The sequence below is a fragment of the Nematostella vectensis genome, chromosome 1 (assembly GCF_932526225.1).
Source record: "Nematostella vectensis chromosome 1, jaNemVect1.1, whole genome shotgun sequence".
Lineage (NCBI taxonomy): Eukaryota > Metazoa > Cnidaria > Anthozoa > Actiniaria > Edwardsiidae > Nematostella > Nematostella vectensis.
This window is the reverse complement of record NC_064034.1, coordinates 12149842-12168679: the sequence shown is the minus strand read 5'-3', so window position 1 is coordinate 12168679 and position 18838 is coordinate 12149842. Positions and strand designations below refer to the sequence as shown.

The 18838-nt window shown below is 40.3% G+C and overlaps 2 protein-coding genes across 2 annotated transcripts in view; both read right to left on the bottom strand.

Moving 5' to 3' along the window:
• Positions 1–457: 457 nt before the first annotated feature.
• LOC116601190 lies at positions 458–11904 on the bottom strand. Its single transcript, XM_032361917.1, has 10 exons — positions 11866–11904; positions 11324–11552; positions 10760–10989; positions 10319–10565; positions 9885–10124; positions 8923–9291; positions 8208–8707; positions 2134–2301; positions 1237–1432; positions 458–818 (listed from the first exon to the last, which is right to left on the bottom strand). Exons 2-10 carry the CDS (start codon positions 11514–11516, stop codon positions 586–588), a joined length of 2376 nt encoding a protein of 791 aa, XP_032217808.1. The 5' UTR covers positions 11517–11552; positions 11866–11904; the 3' UTR covers positions 458–585.
• A 3152-nt stretch (positions 11905–15056) lies between these two features.
• The window catches only part of LOC5517416, a 62574-nt gene continuing 58792 nt past the window's right edge, over positions 15057–18838 (bottom strand). Inside the window, exons 97-102 of the mRNA XM_032387420.2 lie at positions 18239–18564; positions 17854–18001; positions 17651–17692; positions 16619–17093; positions 16125–16233; positions 15057–15685 (exon numbers count right to left, since the gene is read on the bottom strand). Of these exons, the coding sequence (XP_032243311.2) occupies positions 15548–15685; positions 16125–16233; positions 16619–17093; positions 17651–17692; positions 17854–18001; positions 18239–18564 (1238 nt within the window). The 3' untranslated portion in view covers positions 15057–15547. The remainder of the gene's footprint in view (positions 15686–16124; positions 16234–16618; positions 17094–17650; positions 17693–17853; positions 18002–18238; positions 18565–18838) is intronic.

The following is an 18838-nucleotide window of genomic DNA, read 5'->3' as shown; positions in this document are numbered from 1 at the left end:
TAGTTGGATCTAAGTAATCGCGGCACATTTCATCGATACTCCAGGTATTATTGAATTATAAGAAATTGACCAGTAGGAGCGTGGCTGTTCCCATTTTCAATTGTATTTCTATTTATCTCCCTCTTAGTAGCTATGCCTCTTAGGAGCATTGCCCTAGCAGCTAGGCATCGAGCTTTATGCCTTAAAAACTATGCCTTAGGAGCAATGAATTAGGAGCCATGCCTTGGGAGCTATGCTTTGGGAGCTATGAATAAAGAGCTATGACTCTTAGGAGCTATGCCTCTTTGCCGTATCAGGTGGGGCACTGAGGGCATGTGCCCCCCCCCCCCCCAATCTTACGTGGCCTGCTACGGGCTCTGCCTAAGCAGCTATGACTTAGGAGCTAAATGCTTTAGGAGCTTTTCAAGCTTTTCATTAAACTTTGCCGCAGGAAATAATCTAACACAAGCAAACATAGTTTTGATGAGTAGGGCACTTTTATTTCTATTGTTGCTAAGTTACAGTCGAAATGCCTACATTTAGGGGTTATAAGATTGACCTGATACGTGTTTATTTCTCTAACAGAAAGAATGGGGCCACTAGTGATCAGAGAAACCAGTCATTTAACATCGCCATCTCATATCTCGCCTTCAAGTCAACGGTGCCTTCAACTGGTTTTCTCAAATCGACTAGTACCTTTTTGTTCTCGTTCGCGATCATCTCCACGTCTTGTAACTCGACCTTGTAGTTAAACCCAAACCAATAATCCGGCATGGGGTTGCCCTGTCTGATTAGCAGCCAGTCTTTACCGTCTTCTTCCTTCAGTTCCATCGCAGCTCCTAGAGCATAAAATACTTTTACAAAGTAATTTAGCGCGTGCCTTTAATTTTTAGAATGGTCTTTTAGAACGACAAGAAACGAAGTATTTAAAAAAATGTCGCCTTAATAAAATATACTGTTGAATAAAAACATATTCTAAGGTTACAAATCAAAGGTTTTTATCTATAGCAAGGCCAAGCTATTTCAACGGTACTTGCAAATGATAATTTACAAAGTTAATAAAAAAATCTTTTTCGAAAAGTCGTCCTTATTATATTGCGTAGTAGCCGAAATTTGTTAGTTATATATTTTTTTTAATTAAGAAATTGTGAACTATGTAGCGGTTACGACCATAATAGCATATCGTAAAAATCAACTCTTTTGGTATTTCAACAGTTTCAAAAATTATTTCTGTAAATTTAGTGGGGCTTCCCATACCTGAATCCATGACTGTTTTCATTAGTTCTTCTGTCAGAATCACTGTGTCATTTCCACTGCCCATATATACTGGCGGAGTTTGAACTAGGCTGGCTACTTCAGGTTTGAGGAAGCGAATCGTGTCATCTCCCCCATATCCATGTAACACGTTGTTGAAATTAAAGTCTCCTATGTAGTTGTTATTTGAAATATCGACCTAAAATGATAATGAAAATACAATTGCAGAAGTAGCATAGATTTTCAAATTTTTCCAAAGAATGATTTGATTGGTGTTATATAATACTGTGAATATTTATTGATCATAATATGTTTCTGTTATGATGACGTTGATTGCGATAATAATGGTAATAATGAAATTAATTGTGATGGTGATGGTAATGATGATGACGTTGATTTCGACGGCGACGGCGATGGAAATAGTATGATGTTACATACGATCATAGTTAATGGTGATGTTAAATGTGCCTGTGAACCGTGCCTGTAATTCAGGACCCCTGCAAGTGGCACGAATAAACATATTATTATTATTATTATATGTGATGGTGATTTGTAATGATGACGATGACCTTGATTGCGATGATGATGATGACAATGGTGATTGTAATGATGAGTTTGAATGTGAAGGTGACTGTTATGATGATGATGACGTTGATTGCGATGATACAAATGATAATGGTAAAAAGGTGATGATGATGATCGTAATAATTAGTTTGATTGAAATGGTGGTGGTAATGATAATGATGAGTTTGATTGCGATGATAATGTTGACATTGATTGTGATGATAAAATGGTAATGATGATTTTGATTGTAATGGTGATTGTGATGATGATGAAGTTGATTGCCATCATGCATCGGGTGGCTGTTAAAAATGAGTTTTGCTGTCTCAAGTTTTATACCTGCTTGGCCAGTGTCATGTTGAAGGTCTTTTTAGGAGCGTTTTTAAGATTGTCGACACAGTCGTTACTACCCGAATAGTAAATGGACACTTTTGGTTCTGTGAGAAACTGGAAGCGGATAGATCGCCTTACGTCCTTGCCGCCGACATTAACTTTGAAATTCAGGATCTAAAATAAGAACAAAAACAACATGAACGAGATTCTCGCATTTTCAGCTGTGCATTTTGTGTGCATCAAATCTGCGAGAGGTTAATTGATGACTCCAAAGAACTTTAGCCTATAAGCCAGTTCAGAGTTTAAGAAATGCCGTGAGGGACTGGGCACTAAAGAGCGATTTCACAAGAGAGTGTGAATTGCGGTCTTGGAAAAAAAATCCTTTCTACAAAACCGCTTTAAAAGATAAGATGAAATCATTCATTGCCACACGTGAGGACTTCATTGTACCTCGTATAGGGGGCAATTTAGGATGATTTAGGTGTAGTTGTTGTAGGAGGTTGTACGTTATTGAAGTTGATTTATTCGGGTTAAACCATGACCGGCAGGAGGCCCTCTGTTACCTGGTAAGACACTCTGCGTTCTGTGTGCGACTCACGTGTACCGGCTTATATTCAAAGGTTATAAAGAGTCACATTATATATTACATATAATTAAGTACAATCATGAATCACGCAAGGGCTTCCTCGTGACATCGGTTTTTTAAAAAACAAAACAAAGCATGTAGTGATAAGTGTAACTAGATAATTGTTCTGAGAATCGGGTAAGGATCCATCTCTAGCGAGCAGTGTCTATACATTCTATGTACAATGATGTGACTAAGTTGTCCATATAATAATCCTTCTGCTAAACTGGTACTTGTCTGGTCCTCTGGGATCTACGGGGAACAGTTGGCATGGTAGCGAGGTGTTTGTTCGAATTTGGTGCAATGGGGTTGAGATAGTCTTCGTCTTCAGGTGCCGCTGGTTCTGCAGACTCGACAGGTAATGCAGGCTCATTGGTTTTCAGAATGTCCCTAACTCCTGTTGTCTAACTTCTAAGTGCAGATCCTAGGTGTCCAGCGCTCTTTTCCTTGCGGCTTTATACGCACCGTCTCGCCAGTTAAAACCTCGTTAAGGGGTTTCGCCTTCTTATTATAGTAGAACTGTTGTCGTTGTTTAGCACCCAACAACGAATGAGCATCCGCCTCCGAATCGTATCGAAGTTGGAGAAGGGTGCCTATTGTAAGCAGCGTCTTGCACGCCGTCCCATGAGGCGCTGCGATGGGCTAGTGCCAATGCCCTGGGTGTGTGTATTGCGCCAATCCAAAAGTGCTAAATACTCCGACTGGCAAGAGTCTTTACACTTCTTGAAAAGGCGTTCTACCGTCTTTACCGCATTCGCAGCCTTTCCATTTGACTGTGGATATGTCGGGGATGAGGTCTTGTGGGCGAAGGACCAGGCGCGTGCAAACACTGCAAACCCGGCGGATGAGAATTGCGGCCCGTTGTCAGAGACAAGGACATCTGGAAGCCCAAACTTAGCAAAGACCGCTGTCAGTTCCTTTATAATACTCTTCGATGTGGTGGACTTCACGCGCAACTACCTCAATGTAGTAATCCAATATTACTAGTAGTACCCTCCCATCCAGTTGGCAAAGGTCAGCTCCAACCTTTGACCACGGTCTAGCCACAAACTTTTGCGGCTGAAGTGGTTCTTGGCTTGGGGTGTTGCGATATGCCCTGCTGAGCGTGTCTGCTAGGAACATGCTTCTTGTATTGCAACTTGAGAGAGTATTTCTGCAACCTTAAAAGCATCCTTTGGAGTCGTTGCGGCGCTGCATGTAGAGGAACTATGGCTTCCAGTGACTTGTGATCTGTTTCAACGTGAACAACATCCCAACCATAGATGTATGTCTCAAACCTCTCACAGGCGAACACTATGGCGAGGAGCTCCTTCTCGATCAGTGCATACCGGGTTTCGGCAGACGTCAGAGCTCGTGATGCGTATGCCACAGGCTGCCCGTTCTGTAATAAGGCTGCCCCAAGGCCTGACTGGGAGGCATCACATTGTAGAGTCACCTCTTTCTCTAGGTTAAAGTACTTCAGAACCGGGGTTCTGGTCACCGCGTCTTTTAACTTTTCCAACGATAATTGATGTGCTTCTCCCCAGACCCACGCGGGATCTTGTTGGGTCAGCTCTCAAAGCGGCTCGGTAATGTCCGAAAAGTTGGGTAAGAACTTGCCGAGGTACTGCACGATGCCAAGGAGTCGCTGTATACCCGCCTTGTCGCTTGGTGCCGGCATCCTAGTAATTGCCTCAACCTTGGCAGGATCAGCGCGTAAGCCATTACCAGGGGCGTTGTGTCCTATGAAGGAGATCTCTTCCTGTCTTAGGTTTAGCATCTCTTTGTTAAGTTTGAGCCTTCTTTCTTCACATAGATCAAGGAAGCGCAACAGGTTTTCGTCATGGTCTTTGGTCGCTTCCTCCATAGTGTCGCCTCTGCCTATTACAACAAAATCATCTGCGCTTTGACTTTCACTTCATTCAATCTTTTGATCAGTTCGTGCATTTTTCTTTGAAAGACCTCCGGCGCTGACCTAATGTCGAATGGCAAGCGCCTCCAACGGTACCTTCTGGGGGCGTATTGAACGTAGTCAAGTTTTACGTGCCAAAATTCACTACGTTGAACGTCTTTAAACTCCCTATTTTCCGTGGTTGGTATCTAAGATAACAAACAATGGTGTTCGACGTTCAATAGCTAAAAAAAGACGGTCAGATGATTTTCGACCGAAACAAAACAAGGTTTTATTAGATAAGCTAACGATTTCTTGCCCAAAAAAACTTATACACACCCCTTAGTCTTTGCCAATACTGTTTTTAATTATTATTGTTTTTTTTTTCTTTACGTGACCCCGCGATTCAACACCGCGGTGACCTTGGATACTAAAATTCCTTAGATACTAAACAGATACTAATCAGAAACTAATCAGATGCTAAACAGAAACTAATAGCAGGATCAAAATTGCATATTTTCTGCATAGAATTACGGAGTACGGATGGAAATACGTCAAAATATTTTCAAAAAAATATATATTCATCACTAGCATGAAATATTCAAAAGGCGATCCTACACATAACACAGTCAAACTCACGTGCGAAATCATAATATTAACATATATATATATATATATATATATATATATATATATGTGTGTGTGTGTGTATTTTACTTTAAAGGGGCAGCAGATATATATATATATATTTCGGCTGCGCACAGGCTAGACGTGTTTTTCCCCGGGAGTCTAATCAATCTCCGGTTTAAGATTGGACTATTTGCAACACAAGGTATCGACGTTTTTGTATTAATAAAGTCTTCCCTTATAACATACTAAAAGTCTAAACACCCCAAACACCCCGAAAAACCGCATCGAGTTTCCCCAAACAAGGCTTGTATGAAAAACAACAGGAATCCCAAATCAAAAAAATCACGAAAAATACACATCAAGTTTATACCACTATAAATATAAATGATACGAATTATATATTTCTACACGATCTGGATAAAAATCAACGTTATCTGATATAGCAAATCTATTTTGGGCAAAACCCACAGGTTTCTATCTTAACGGGTCTTTAGAAGGAGAATCAAGCACATCATGTAATCATTATCATTAGTTTAAGTTTGTTTGATTTTAATGGCGTTGATCTCAAGTTTATTGTTATCCTTCCGCAACCCTGCTTTCAGTTATAATTATTTTTAAAATTAATTTAAAAGTGTGATTTTAAATGATGCAGGAACATAGCGATATCAGACACAGTCTGGAGGGGCTTATCCTGTCAAAACATTGGTAATATATATATATATATATATATATATATATATATATATATATATATATATATATATATATATATATATATATATATATATATATATATATATAAATTTTGTCACCATCCCGATGCTTGTAGACATCCAACCCTTTTAGACAGTTCTGAAAGTTATTTCGGAAAGATCGCCCTGTTTTGCAAGACCATACACTGAAAAACACCTGCACGTGTTCAAGCCGACAGCGCAGTTAAAATGTTGATACCGCTAAAGCGACCGGAGAAGAGATCTTGTTAGCAGATAGCACAACCTCGCAATCGGCAGTTAATGACGTCGTACATGCTACAGCTGTCGTTTCAGCACTCAACTCTAGCTGACCCCTGAAGACCTTAAACAACATTTCTCCTTTGAGCTCTGAAGCTTTCCTCCAGCATTGTTAGACTTGAGGGAAAGCGGTTGTGGCACAATGGACATGGAAGCTGATGGCGAATCGAATAGATGATTGCTTATGTGGAAAGCTGCAGTAAAATCGTCCACACGATTATCATCACCGTTCCTGTTGGTGACGATAATTCCACATGGAAGCCCATGACATCTACCTGAGCCGAAATTCAAATCTACACGAAGATGTGGGGAATGACGGCTATAAATGAGCTTCTAGGGAAAAGTTTTAATGTTATTTCTATTTCTCATTTTATTTTTTGCTTTTTATTCATGCGCTTCTTGGTTGTGATACCACCTTCCATGAATACGGGTACAGACGGGTAGGAAAGGGGGGCATCGTCCAGGAAGCTTGTCTCCTCACCCTCCCCACCCTACATCGGCGCACAGGCAGCTGTTAACAGGACAGAGCTAAGAGAGCAACATAATCTATCCCCGACTTCAGCAGCAGCCATGTTCCACTGTTCCATGTTCAAGTATTCTAACAATTCAACCAATGGAAAGGCGATAGAAAGGCGGTCTGAAGTTTGAGCCTAGATGTTGGTCAACGAAAGGGTGAACCCTTCAGATCTTGAGAGAACTCCAGGACTGCAGCACGTTTAGTGCTTCTGCCTCATGAACAATCTAGCGTGTTCGCCTTACGGCCAATGCAAAGGGTCGTCGTGTACTGAATTCCCTCTCAATCGGGTCTTAATTCTAAAGAAATTATAAAAACTTCCGACATTAAAAAATCTATTTTCACAGAAAAACGATACCATGAGAATGATTATATTATAAGAATAATGTGTCCATATACTTTCTTGTTTTATTCTGAATCAATGACATTATTATTAAGAGCTACCTAGTACTTTATGTATCAGAACCTGTTTTTATCACGTATAGTCATTCGTGATATCGAAATGTCTGCAAGATCAAAGTGGTGGTGAAATGGATAGCTAACAAGGATTACCCAAAATAATTGAACCGATTCAAATAACGTTAATATTTTTATCCTAATTGTGTAGAAATATATATCTCCTTTTTATCTAAAGTATGTATTTTTTTCGTTATTTTCATGATTTGGAAACCCCGTGGTTTTTCATACAAGCCTTGTATGTGAAAATTCGATCCCGTTTTTCGGGGTGTTTGCGTGCTCCGATTTTTTAGACTTTTAGTATGTTATAGAGGGATACTTTCTGTGCAAGAAACCGTTAAAAAACCTTGTGTTGCAATTAGTCTTATGTTGGTTCTTTTTTTGACGTAGATTAAATGGACTACGGGTGATTAATAATACCCCCGTTACACTGCTCGCGTGCCTTCAAAACTTGAATTCCATACAAATCAGATAGTACACTAGATTAAAAACCTTTGTCAATGCTTTCATCTTTTTTTTTCTCTACTTCCTCCACTGTCATTGCATCGCTTCATCCCAATCATTCAGTCAGATATTTTTTCGCGGTTTTATCTTAGACTCTAACTTTGACTTGAGAGCGCGCTTTTAGGACCGCAATTAGTAGTAATATAGATTTTGTTTAACGTTCACCGGCTGAATTGGCCGTCGCAGCTGGATCGACGGCTGTCGGAATAGAATAGCCGTCGGAACTGACCGCAAAATAATGTATAACCTCCTCAAAAATAGTATTCCCCCTCAAAAACAAGGCTTATTTCATAACTACCCTACTACTCCCGTCAAAGCTCGCTTTACCGCCCAAACTCCACAAAATAACGAAGGTTTTTTTTTTAAATCTCATTTAGATGCCTTTTTACTAAGCGAAACAATAGGGGAAAAATCACTGATATACGGTTGCTTTGAAGCAAGCTACGCTCTATAGCAGTTATTTTGTCTCACCTGTTCATCGGTCCACTCAAAGTTATTTATGGTAATCCTTTCATAGGAGCAGACTACAAGCTCGGGCTGTTGGCCTGAAAGTCTGTAGATCTCGGATGAATCGACGATTTCGTAGAATTCATAGTACGCTGTTGTTACTGCTGTTACTGTTATGATGTACTTGTTTACTCCTTCTGTCTGTTCCACGTAGAAGGCTGCCCCGCTCATCTCGAAGACGTCATCAAAGGAGCTACCGATGACCAAATTGATCGGCTTTATTTTACCAAACTTGTGGAGATTACCAGGGAAATACCAAAGCCCGACATGTGCGGTCCGGGCGCTGTAGTATGCTCCCTTTATAGAATACGGTCTGCCTTTCTCAAGGTTTGAAAACGATAGAGTATTCAAAGTCTCGGGAAAAGGAAACCGGTCACATGTATCTACATCCAAGGTATCTTCTCCAAAGTCGCGTGTAGGTTGTCCGATGGGACCGTTGATGTAGATGGTATCATTTCCATTACCTAGACCACGAATGCATAACAAGTACATAAGCATTTTAATAACATACTAAAATATCCCCTCACCGCTTGACACACCAATTTCTTATGAGATTTAGAGGGTTCAAATGTGTGCGCTGATTGGTCGAGTGGCAGTGGTCATTTTCTTAATGAAAGACTTAACTAATATTCTTCAAAATCTGTCTTTAAAGTTGTGTAAGCATTGTTAATGCAAATACCTGTTTTTACGATCAACTTCTCCCGAACTGCAAGATCCCAGAAGTCTCCAATCGTCACGAAGTCGGAATCTTTGGCCCTTAAATCTCTGTATGTCTTTATTATTGCACCCCTAAGCTTGTACTGAGAATCCCGTACAAGTTTAGTGTCAAGAACCACCATGGCGCCACGTCCTGTAAACGACTCGGTAAGGAGAACATATCCATTGAATACAGCTGTTCCGGTATAATGACGTTCCTGTATGTACGTGCCTTTTGGCAAGCCAGTGTACAAGCCTCGTGTCATCTCGAGTGGATCATCCCGCAATGGAACGCCCTCTCTCACTTGCATTACAGCTGGGTTGCTTTCGTAGAGCTCGTGACACCTGTACACTTGTAAGGTAGAACAAGAAAGAAAGAAAAAGAAAAGGAAAAAAAGGATGTGACTTGTTGCATGCTCAACTTTGCAAATGAATGATATATAATATGCAATGTTGTACTCTTTGAGCAAGGCAGAAAAAGTTGATAAACGATGAGACTTGTGAGTAATCTGCTCTGCGTTGCAAATGTAGGGTATCTATACTATGCAATGTTTAGACATTGCATGTTTAGACATGTAAGTCTGTACTATGGCAATGTCTGGGTGCACGCGGAAAAATCAATACAAACCGTTCCAAATAAAACCAAGGTGGACACCCGTGAACTCGATCTCGGATGTCATTTCAACTCGGTTAATTAAAACTCTGTCACTGCCAACTTCTGTTTACCTTGAGGGTTAATTGGATCTCAAGTATAGTAGAGAGAGAGAGAGAGAGAGAGAGAGAGAGAGAGAGAGAGAGAGAGAGAGAGAGAGAGAGAGAGAGAGAGAGAGAGAGAGAGAGAGAGAGAGGCTGCTTGGACTAGTAAGTGCCCTTTTAGACACCAAATACAAAGCAAAAGAAATGAGAGAAAAATACACGCGATTACTTTTTTTCTAGTGCAAATACCTTTTGGGAAACTTAAAAGGTAATTCTTGGAATGTACCAACTCATCGATTCCAGCCTCCTGAAGTTGGACCAACGGGTGTATATGTGCGTTCAAGTTACAACAAGGCTCTTGGTACGCTATTTCAACCAGGGTCCCCGCCAGACCAAGACAAACACTCAGAGCGCCAAGAGCAAGGAGACCTACTCCACCGGTTACCACACCAAGTGCTACGGCGCCCAACGTCGCGAGGCCTACGACACCTACAGACAGTACGTGTGTTATTAGTACAAGGCAAAGAAAAAACGCTCGCGCTCTGATTGATTTGCAGACTATCCTCCTTGGGACCGGCGTATTGCCCACTGCGATAGATACAAGTGTTCATAAATAGTGCATTACATAGAGGATAGAGGACACAATTCCGGTAGATTACTGAACAAGCTATTGTTCTACTTACTGGACGCTATTCCAAGGCTAGAGGACACAATTCCGGGTGTGTTGTTTTCCTTGATAGCATCATATAAATCCCAACTGTCCAACACAAGACTTATGCCGTCAAACCACGGCCCAAGGAAATCTATATACTTCACGACCTTCGCCCACTTGGATGCTCGGCGTAAAGTTTTCACTACTTCATCCGTCTCTGGGAGACCTTGGACAACGGTCTTTAATTTGTCAATCGTCTGTTGCTTGAGCTTGGTTGTCTAATGTGGGATGCGGGATTTAGCGTATTTAGCGAACTAAGTGAATTCGAGGAAAACACAAACGAGATTCGGGATAGAAATGGCGCACGGGATGGATGAGCGTGACTTTTCTATAGGGAAAACGGGATTTGGGGGGTAAATCCGAAACGAAACGATCTACAGAAGACCTTACTAAAGAAGATCAATTTACTTGCCTTGGTCAAGAACTCGTCTTGGGTAATCAAGCCCCTGTATATATCATCTTTAATGACGTTGTTGTACTTATTCCACGCGGCCGTGACGGCCTTAAACTCAGACTTCTTCTTCATATGATTCACAAAGGTGATAGTCATAGGGTTTTGTACGACAAGGCCGCCAGCGCCGTTCACTACCGCAAGGCCAAACATCGCTCTGTACATACTCATTTGAGCTTCCTCTTTTTCGCCTGTGAACAAAAGGACATAATATTTTATAAGGTTGTTGGGAATTGTGAACTGTGATACACTTTTTGCATTTTTTTTTACGATTATTGCTGTTACTTTGAAGTAAATGCAACGACGCAAATCGAGGGGTGAGGGCACAGCCCCTAATAATACGCCTGAATGATATATTATTATTATTATTATTATTATTATTATTATTATTATTATTATTATTATTATTATTATTATTATTATTATTATTATTATTATTATTATTGTTATTATTATATTATTATTATTTGCATTTTCTAGCCTCCTTTTATTTTTTTACGGTGCTAAAATTAAGCACACTCTTACCCTGCTTCATGTGGTTGTAGGCTCGGATGGAGTTTGTCCGTGCCTTGATCGCGAGCACGGTGTCCGTCATCGAAATAGTTTCTATTGCCTTTTCGGATATTTCAATGAGTCTCTTTCCAGTTATCCTAGCTTTCGCGGGATTCCCAAGAATTAGCGCTACTATAGCTACGCATAGTAGAGCCCTTGGTGCCATCTTGGTCGATTGCTATTCTCCCAAACCTTCACTGACCTGAAAATTTAGCGTGAATGATGTTACTTAGAGGGAAGCCTCTAAGGGTAACAAAAATATGAAGTGAGCTTTTTTCGATAAGAAGAGAAAGACAGGAGAGACACATTAAAAGTCCGAAGTGATGTTATAAGTCTATTACTAAAAGTTTCCTTTAAGATTTTAAGTTCGCTAGTCTTGAGGTGACTAAATCCACAGTTATTTGATCTAGGTTTCCCATGGGACAAAGAGTGAACCTCCATAATGCGTTTTAAATATTGAGCAAACGACACAGAGAATCAAGAAGATTCCTGTGAATTCTTCAGGCTTTTCTCACCTTTTTTCGTTGTCTTCAGACCTTCGGGACTTCAAGGGTAACAGGGCACCTCATGGTAACGCCCCTTTTATATCATTGTCGCTGATCGCTTCAAGTGCACTTCAGTAAATTATTGACACTAATCACTACTGCAGTTTCGAAAATGGATCGTTTTTGAAGCCAGACCACACGAAAGTGCAAATAAGCAATCGTTCTATTGACAGAGCCGTAGCAGGCCACGTTAGATTGTGGGGCACAATACAGAAACATTTAGAGAATATTTGGGGGGGGGGGGGGGCACAGCTACTCCCCTACTGGTCAGTTCCTTATAATTTTGAAAAATATTGTACTACATAGTACGGTCATACTTCTGTACAACTGGTAAATCTAGAATCGTTTTAACATCTTTTTTAATTGTTGCTAAGCTTCCAACATGTGGTAGTAGAATCCTTGTTCAATTTTAATTACATAGTTTGCTTAAGCATGGAAAAATTTGTGTTCTATTATTTCAAGCAATTGACCACGAAATTAGAGCTAATGAAAAATTCACAGTGTTCCACATTTATTTGAGAAAGCTGCGAGGTGCACTTGACAAGGTTTTGTCAATGTCTCCCACTAATATGAGCCATGTAAAGCATATCTCGCTATGTGAAGAATAATTGGAGGAATAAAGGGCTGCCATTTCGCCCATTTTATGTAAGGCAAATATCTTTTAAACTCTTGCCGTCACAGAGGCGACATACTTTCTTGATCGGAGAGATTTAGCCTTTTTATTACTTTAATTATAAAGTTAATAACGTTTACCACAAGTGGCACATCGACAAAACATGAAAAGAACTAGTGACTAGCGACAAAAAAATATTTGCTGACTACCGACATTTCATTTTTTGCGGTATTTTTACTCTTTACTTCCATCGTCAATCTACTTAAATTCGGCCATTTCAGACTCTGCACTATGTATTTTATTTCTGTTGCATCAACTTTTTAGTCAATTATTAAACCATAATTGAAGGTTTTGCATCAACTTTTTAGTCAATTATTAAACCATAATTAATTCATCATCAATTAGTTATTAATTACTAAATCATGAAATTTGGTACAAGAGCGAATACTAGCTTAGATTCACCGACTACCGACAAAGACAGATAATTCTTACCGACTACCGACAAATTATGGAAATTTTAACTGACTACCGACCTGCAGACCCCCAGACCCTGATATTAAACTCTTCAAAACACTTCTTAAAACTACCATTTTATTACACTTATCAAAAAAGAGCAAATAATTTCATCGGAAACTATTTCTTATATAGCTGCTGAAATATAATATCATATTGCTCAATAACTGAGTCCTGTAGATAGCTTATTAGAGTGATTTTCATGAACCCGTGAACTACACTTTAGCGTATTACGTTTTATTGCCATCTATTTTTGTTCTCATTGGTTGATTAGCTTGTCGTACATCCCGAGCGATTCTTCTCATTGAACTCGTTTGTTTGGGTCACAGGGAAACTTATGGAGCCTCGTGTTTTTTTTTTTTTTTTTTTTTTTTTAATGTTTTATAGCTGGCTAGCTTTACTCTAAGTTATAAAATAAAGGCATTTTGGGGTTCATAACTTCCCTTTTTGCCCCAAATATACTTTGACAGGTGGGGGCGCTCAGCCGTGGAGCGCGTAACTCGCTTAGGAGACGTTACTTGGTTTGCAGTATACAACATTTTCGGTCCATGTCCTCATAATACGTATTTTTTCTTTAAAATGACAAATGATATTTGTGAGATTTGGGAGTTTAGTTTAGGGTTCAAAATATGTAAATATTTTTTCTCACGTGATTGAAAAGCAGAATCGCGCGCTCTTATAAACTAAGTAATGCCATTGGAATTTGACTTCAATTCCTGCCTTAACACCATTCAGACCGGGCTTTTTGGGGCTTCCTCTGACCGGGGGGGGGGGGGGGGGGGGGGGGGGTCTTTCGGCTCCCCCATCCGTAACTTTTGAACCATTGGAGCTATTATGACCAAATTTTCAAAGAATCATCATCTGACAAAAGGGGAACAAAATGACGTCATTTAAGGACATATGTTTATAAATAGCCTATCTTTCGAACCCTTTGCAAAGAACATCCAAAATCCAAATAAGTTTTCATAATCAGTTTGTATTCAATAAGCGACATAACATTTTTCCGCAAAACTGAAAGGACCGAATTTTATCATTGACAAATATCTCTAAAATTCCACAGTTGATTGTTGAAATATTGCGGAAAATGCGTTTTTATCAGTTTTGCGGAAAGATGTTCTTAAATGGTAGTGTTATTCAAAATGTTACAACTTTCTTTCTATTGAACTCAGGCAAATTTGACATGAGTTATCGAACACAATTGGCGGATGTATTAGCAAAAACTCGGGTAATAAAGGCTAACATAAACGCTTTTCGAACGGACTGAAATTCGCCGTCAATTTGTCGGGTCGAAATTCTAAATATATATATAACTTTTTTTTCTCTTCCACAGATTTTTTTCCAACTTTCACAGAGGCTGTATCACAACATATTGAACTGATTCTGGTAGTGTCGTCAAAAAGCTAAAGCTTAATTTTGCGTCAGTCTCAAATAAGTGCAAAACATGATGTTTACATTTTATGTGCTCCTACATTAAATTGCGTGTTAATACAAATACAATTTTTAAATGTGTGCACTCTCTATACATTGGGTCATCATTGGTAGGAGATCTAGAGCAATCGCATAAACTTTGACGATTCCGTGCAAAGTTTAACATTGATAACGCCCTCTGTTTATGATCTGGGGCCGGTTGCACAAAAGTCTGGATAAGTTATCCGCCGGATAAAATCCCTATCCAGCGGATAGTTATCCGGCCGATAAAATAGCGTTGCACAAAGCGTGGATAGAACGCTGGATAACTATCCGCTGAATAGCCATCATTTGCCACTAAATGGCTTCCAGTTTCCATGGTAAATATGCAAACCGCTGGATAACTTTTATTCGGGCTTTGTGCAACCGAATCACGCCACTCGGATAACTTTTATCCGCTGGATAAGGATTTAACCGGTGGATAAGACTTATCCAAGCTTTCTTTCTTTGCATGTTTTTGGTAGGTGGTTTTGTATTTTTCAAAAGTTTGACGGTTATGTCCCTATTAAGGGTGCAGTACACACCCCTGTGCCCCCTAAACTATATGATGACATAAAGGGACATAAAATGGAATGCATAGCTTCTTTATTCTTGCTTTATAAAGTCAAGGCATTTGCCTATATTCTAACAGTACAGTTACAAAGTCAGTGGCACAAAAGGGCAACCAAAAACTGAGAGCTGGATAGTAATTTAGGTATTACATCCAACATAAAACAATTTGAAAGTGCCTATAGTGTGCTATACAACCCACTTAACTTTACACTCTTTTACTATCTCAGAAGGTCAAGCCCAGTCGTGAGGAAGTCAATCAATCATATGGTTTTTATCAACTAGCCACCATTTCGGAGGCGTATACTAATTTCGATAAGGAACGTGTATCAAGTGAAATGAAATACTAGGTCACTTACACTGATATACCTAAATTAAAGAACTGTCAACTACATTTCTTAGAGATTTGACACGCTTTCTAGAAAGCAAAAGTTAGATCAAATGATCCGTACATTCTTTTTTCCTGTATCCGTTCCTAGGGGCTTTTTTTCTATTTCTCTGTGTGGCGGTTTATGCCATGTGAGTGCCGTTGACCGGAGTACTTATTACGGTAGCATTCGGCAGGGGTTTATCGAAGTAGGTCACTTGTTGTTGAGTGGCCTCGGGCTTTGGGAGTCTCATTCGCTGGTACAGCTCGTTCGCGATGTTCTGAGGAGTAAACACAAGGAAGTGTCATTATCATAACATGCTAGGACGGGGCAAGCCCCAGTTATTGCTTATATTTGCTAAGGTGGGCGGAGATATCTAGTATAATCAAAAGTTCTTAGTTGCTTTGACAGAATTGACGATTATGCAAACTGTATTCGAGTAAGAAGCAAATGGGAAACAACAGTCTGCAAGGAACATTCAGGGGCGTACCCAGGATTGGCTGTGAGGGGGGGGGGGGGTATGTGCGCAGTCATAGGCATCATATGGAAAAAGCCTAGTATTGGAAGATTCAAAACTAACTGCCCACGTTTCGGCCGCCAAGCCAAGCCTCGTGTTAAATCCTATGGACATCTGGAGAGTTTTATGTCTGTCACAACGTTTGAGACAAGTTTCGATAACTTAACTGTTCATAGTCCTCATGCGTTTTTAAGCTACTTACCATTTCACTGTGGATAGCCTTTGCGATCGTGCCAGCCTTTGCTACCAAGCTCCTGAAGTTCCTTACCACATACACGTGCCTGTTTCTGTAAGTGAGTGGTCTCAGATACCTAAGGGAAAAAGGGGGAATGATAACCAGAAACAAACACGCTACCAGGCGGTACGCTACACTTCATATAAAATCATCTAAACAGTATTTAGACCGTACAGGGAATTTCTAAGATTTTGGTTCAAATTTGAATATATTTGCTCGGTATTTGCAGCATATGGAAGCTTTCAGTGCGACACACACTATTGCAACTTTGGCAGAAAGCAAACAGTTACTAGCCATTAATTAACGTGGACAAGAAAAACATGACGGAAAACTCCAATGTGAATCAACAATGTGATCTTTGCATCCTGATTGGATAGCTTAATGAAAACGTGATGATAGTGAGCACGGTAGAACGCGTCGAACTTTACTGCCAAAGCAATCCATTTGTGACTATATTTTACCTCTGGTCGACTCCACCAACTCCAACGACGAACACCTTGACATTCTTTCGTGCAAAGAGTGATCTCATGCGGTTAAACATGAACACACTGCGCCCAGTCTGTCTTCCATTGACAACGACGACCAAAATCTTACGCACGAACGGGAAGCTTGGCCCTCTGTTGAAGAACCAGTTGTAGGAGGACCTGACGGCGAGATCAACACGTCTTCCACGGCCACCGGAAAAGCGCATGCGGTCGACAGCACGGTTGACCTCCGTGACTGAGTTGTACTGGTTAAAGCGCATTTGTAGGCTCGGGCGAGAGGTGTACGACACTACGCCCACATGAGAGTGGTGTCGGTTGATGGTGAATCGTCGAGTGATGGATTTAATGAACATCTTCTCGAGGTGGAAATTGCTGCGGCCCGTCTTAGCAGAGCTGTCGACGAGGAAGGCGATATCGGCAGTAACCCCGATGCTGCTCGGTCCAGGAACAACTTGGAGAGAAGTTGATTTAGTGAAATGATTGGTTGCAATCGAGACAGAAAGAAATGGAGCGGATGACATTGATGATAAGATTAAGGATGAAGGCGATGATTATGATGAAGATAGTGGTTATGGTAATGATGACGATAATGAAGGCAATGCCATAATTGTAAAAAGTATGACCATAATTAAAGGTTAATGATGGTAACAACGACGACGACTATTCTGATGATCATATGACAAAAAAGATGAGAGTGCTCGACAAGCTTATAATAATGAATATAATACTTAATATAAAAGACAATGCTAATAGATAAAGTCGAAAGTGAGCACGATGATAATAATGATAGAGATCCCATGGTAATCTTGAAGAGCAACGATTAAAACATGGCGATGACAATAAGAAATACAGAGGTGAACATCATAATGATTATTTTATCATGGGAAGAGAGAAATGCCGATTACTATACGACGGAGGCGAACTATTTCAGTTTAACTCATTAAGCTTCGTAACATTTATCCTCCAGAACTATACTTCTTCGAAAAAAAAAATAATAAAGCCTCTTACTTGGAAGTGGTCGAGGTCGAGGTCGCGGTTTTGGTGGTCGGACTGGAGGAGTCAGAAGAGAATTGTTAAGATTAAAGGTCAACATAATTGAAAGAAACAGCGGTCAATGTTAAAAGGTCACCATACACAGCATAACAAGAATAGACAGGTTTAAAATATACAGCATTACAATAATAGGCAGGTTCAACCTGACAATGCAGTACCTGAGGTGTCGATCTTGCCGTAGAGCTCGAATCTTAATGAAATATGGCCAACCCAGGTATATGGTTTGATGCGGATGTAACGTGAGCGAATAGCAGGTCGTAATGAACGTGTGATAATCGTATTTCGGTCAAAGTTACCAGCAAAGATCTAATAAAAGAGAGACATGGTAAATACAAGATTTATGTTTGGAACGTATTGAAGGGAATTGACTTCGGTGAGTTATAATCTAGTGTTAATCCCTTGAAACCTTCCAATACATATTTCTTGAGTAGGGGAAATAAGACGAGTATTTCGAAATTTTACCTTAGCTTTCCTAGTTAACTTGTGAAAATTAACATAAGAAACATTTTTTATGGTCGACAAGGATGTTCACAGTATGCGTACCTTTGTACGACCGTGTCTTTTGTATTCCCTAAATTTCCGCCCATCGTTACTGTACTTGACGAAGTAACTGGTCACCCACTGGTCGTAGTCCTGGCGACCCTGAGTAGAAATGAGGGTAACAATGTGGCGGCGCCCAAGATCCACTTGAATCCATTGATTGCGGTTATTACGGCGGGCACACCACGCCCCGACTTTCCCTCCTCCTCGTCGCTGGTTAAGGCGGCCACGTTCCGGTCCATGATTGCGATCCCACCGAGATTTAGCGGTGATTGCACGGTTACGGATGCGACCATTTGCGAGCCCGAGCGGCTTACCTCGAATACGAACTGGGAACAAAACAATCCAGTTTTAGAGAGTTACATTAATACAAAATGAACAGGAGATTACAGTATAGCAAAAAAAAGGAAAGTTCTTGATGTATGTTTGCTAACGCTTTGGCCTTCTCTCATTTAGAACCATAAAATTTGGCTAAAGTTTTATCGAGCCGTGTTCAAGCGTTCAAGAACAAACGCATTTTTCGGTCTCTTTGCCGTGGCTTATTGCTGAACCAAGGGGGTTCGCTGCCATATGGCAAATTGTCAGTATAAAGGAATGCTAGAC

What these genes read in the sequence shown, in the direction of transcription:
- LOC116601190 (XM_032361917.1), bottom strand. Translation starts at nt 11,516, where the DNA reads ATGGCACCAAGGGCTCTACTATGCGTAGCTATAGTAGCGCTAATTCTT. An exon ending in CCTTTTAAGTTTCCCAAAAG is followed by an intron (nt 9,292 to 9,884) that starts GTATTTGCACTA and finishes CTACCTTACAAG; the next exon opens with TGTACAGGTGTCACGAGCTC. An exon ending in TTGAGTGGACCGATGAACAG is followed by an intron (nt 2,302 to 8,207) that starts GTGAGACAAAAT and finishes TTCTTATTTTAG; the next exon opens with ATCCTGAATTTCAAAGTTAA.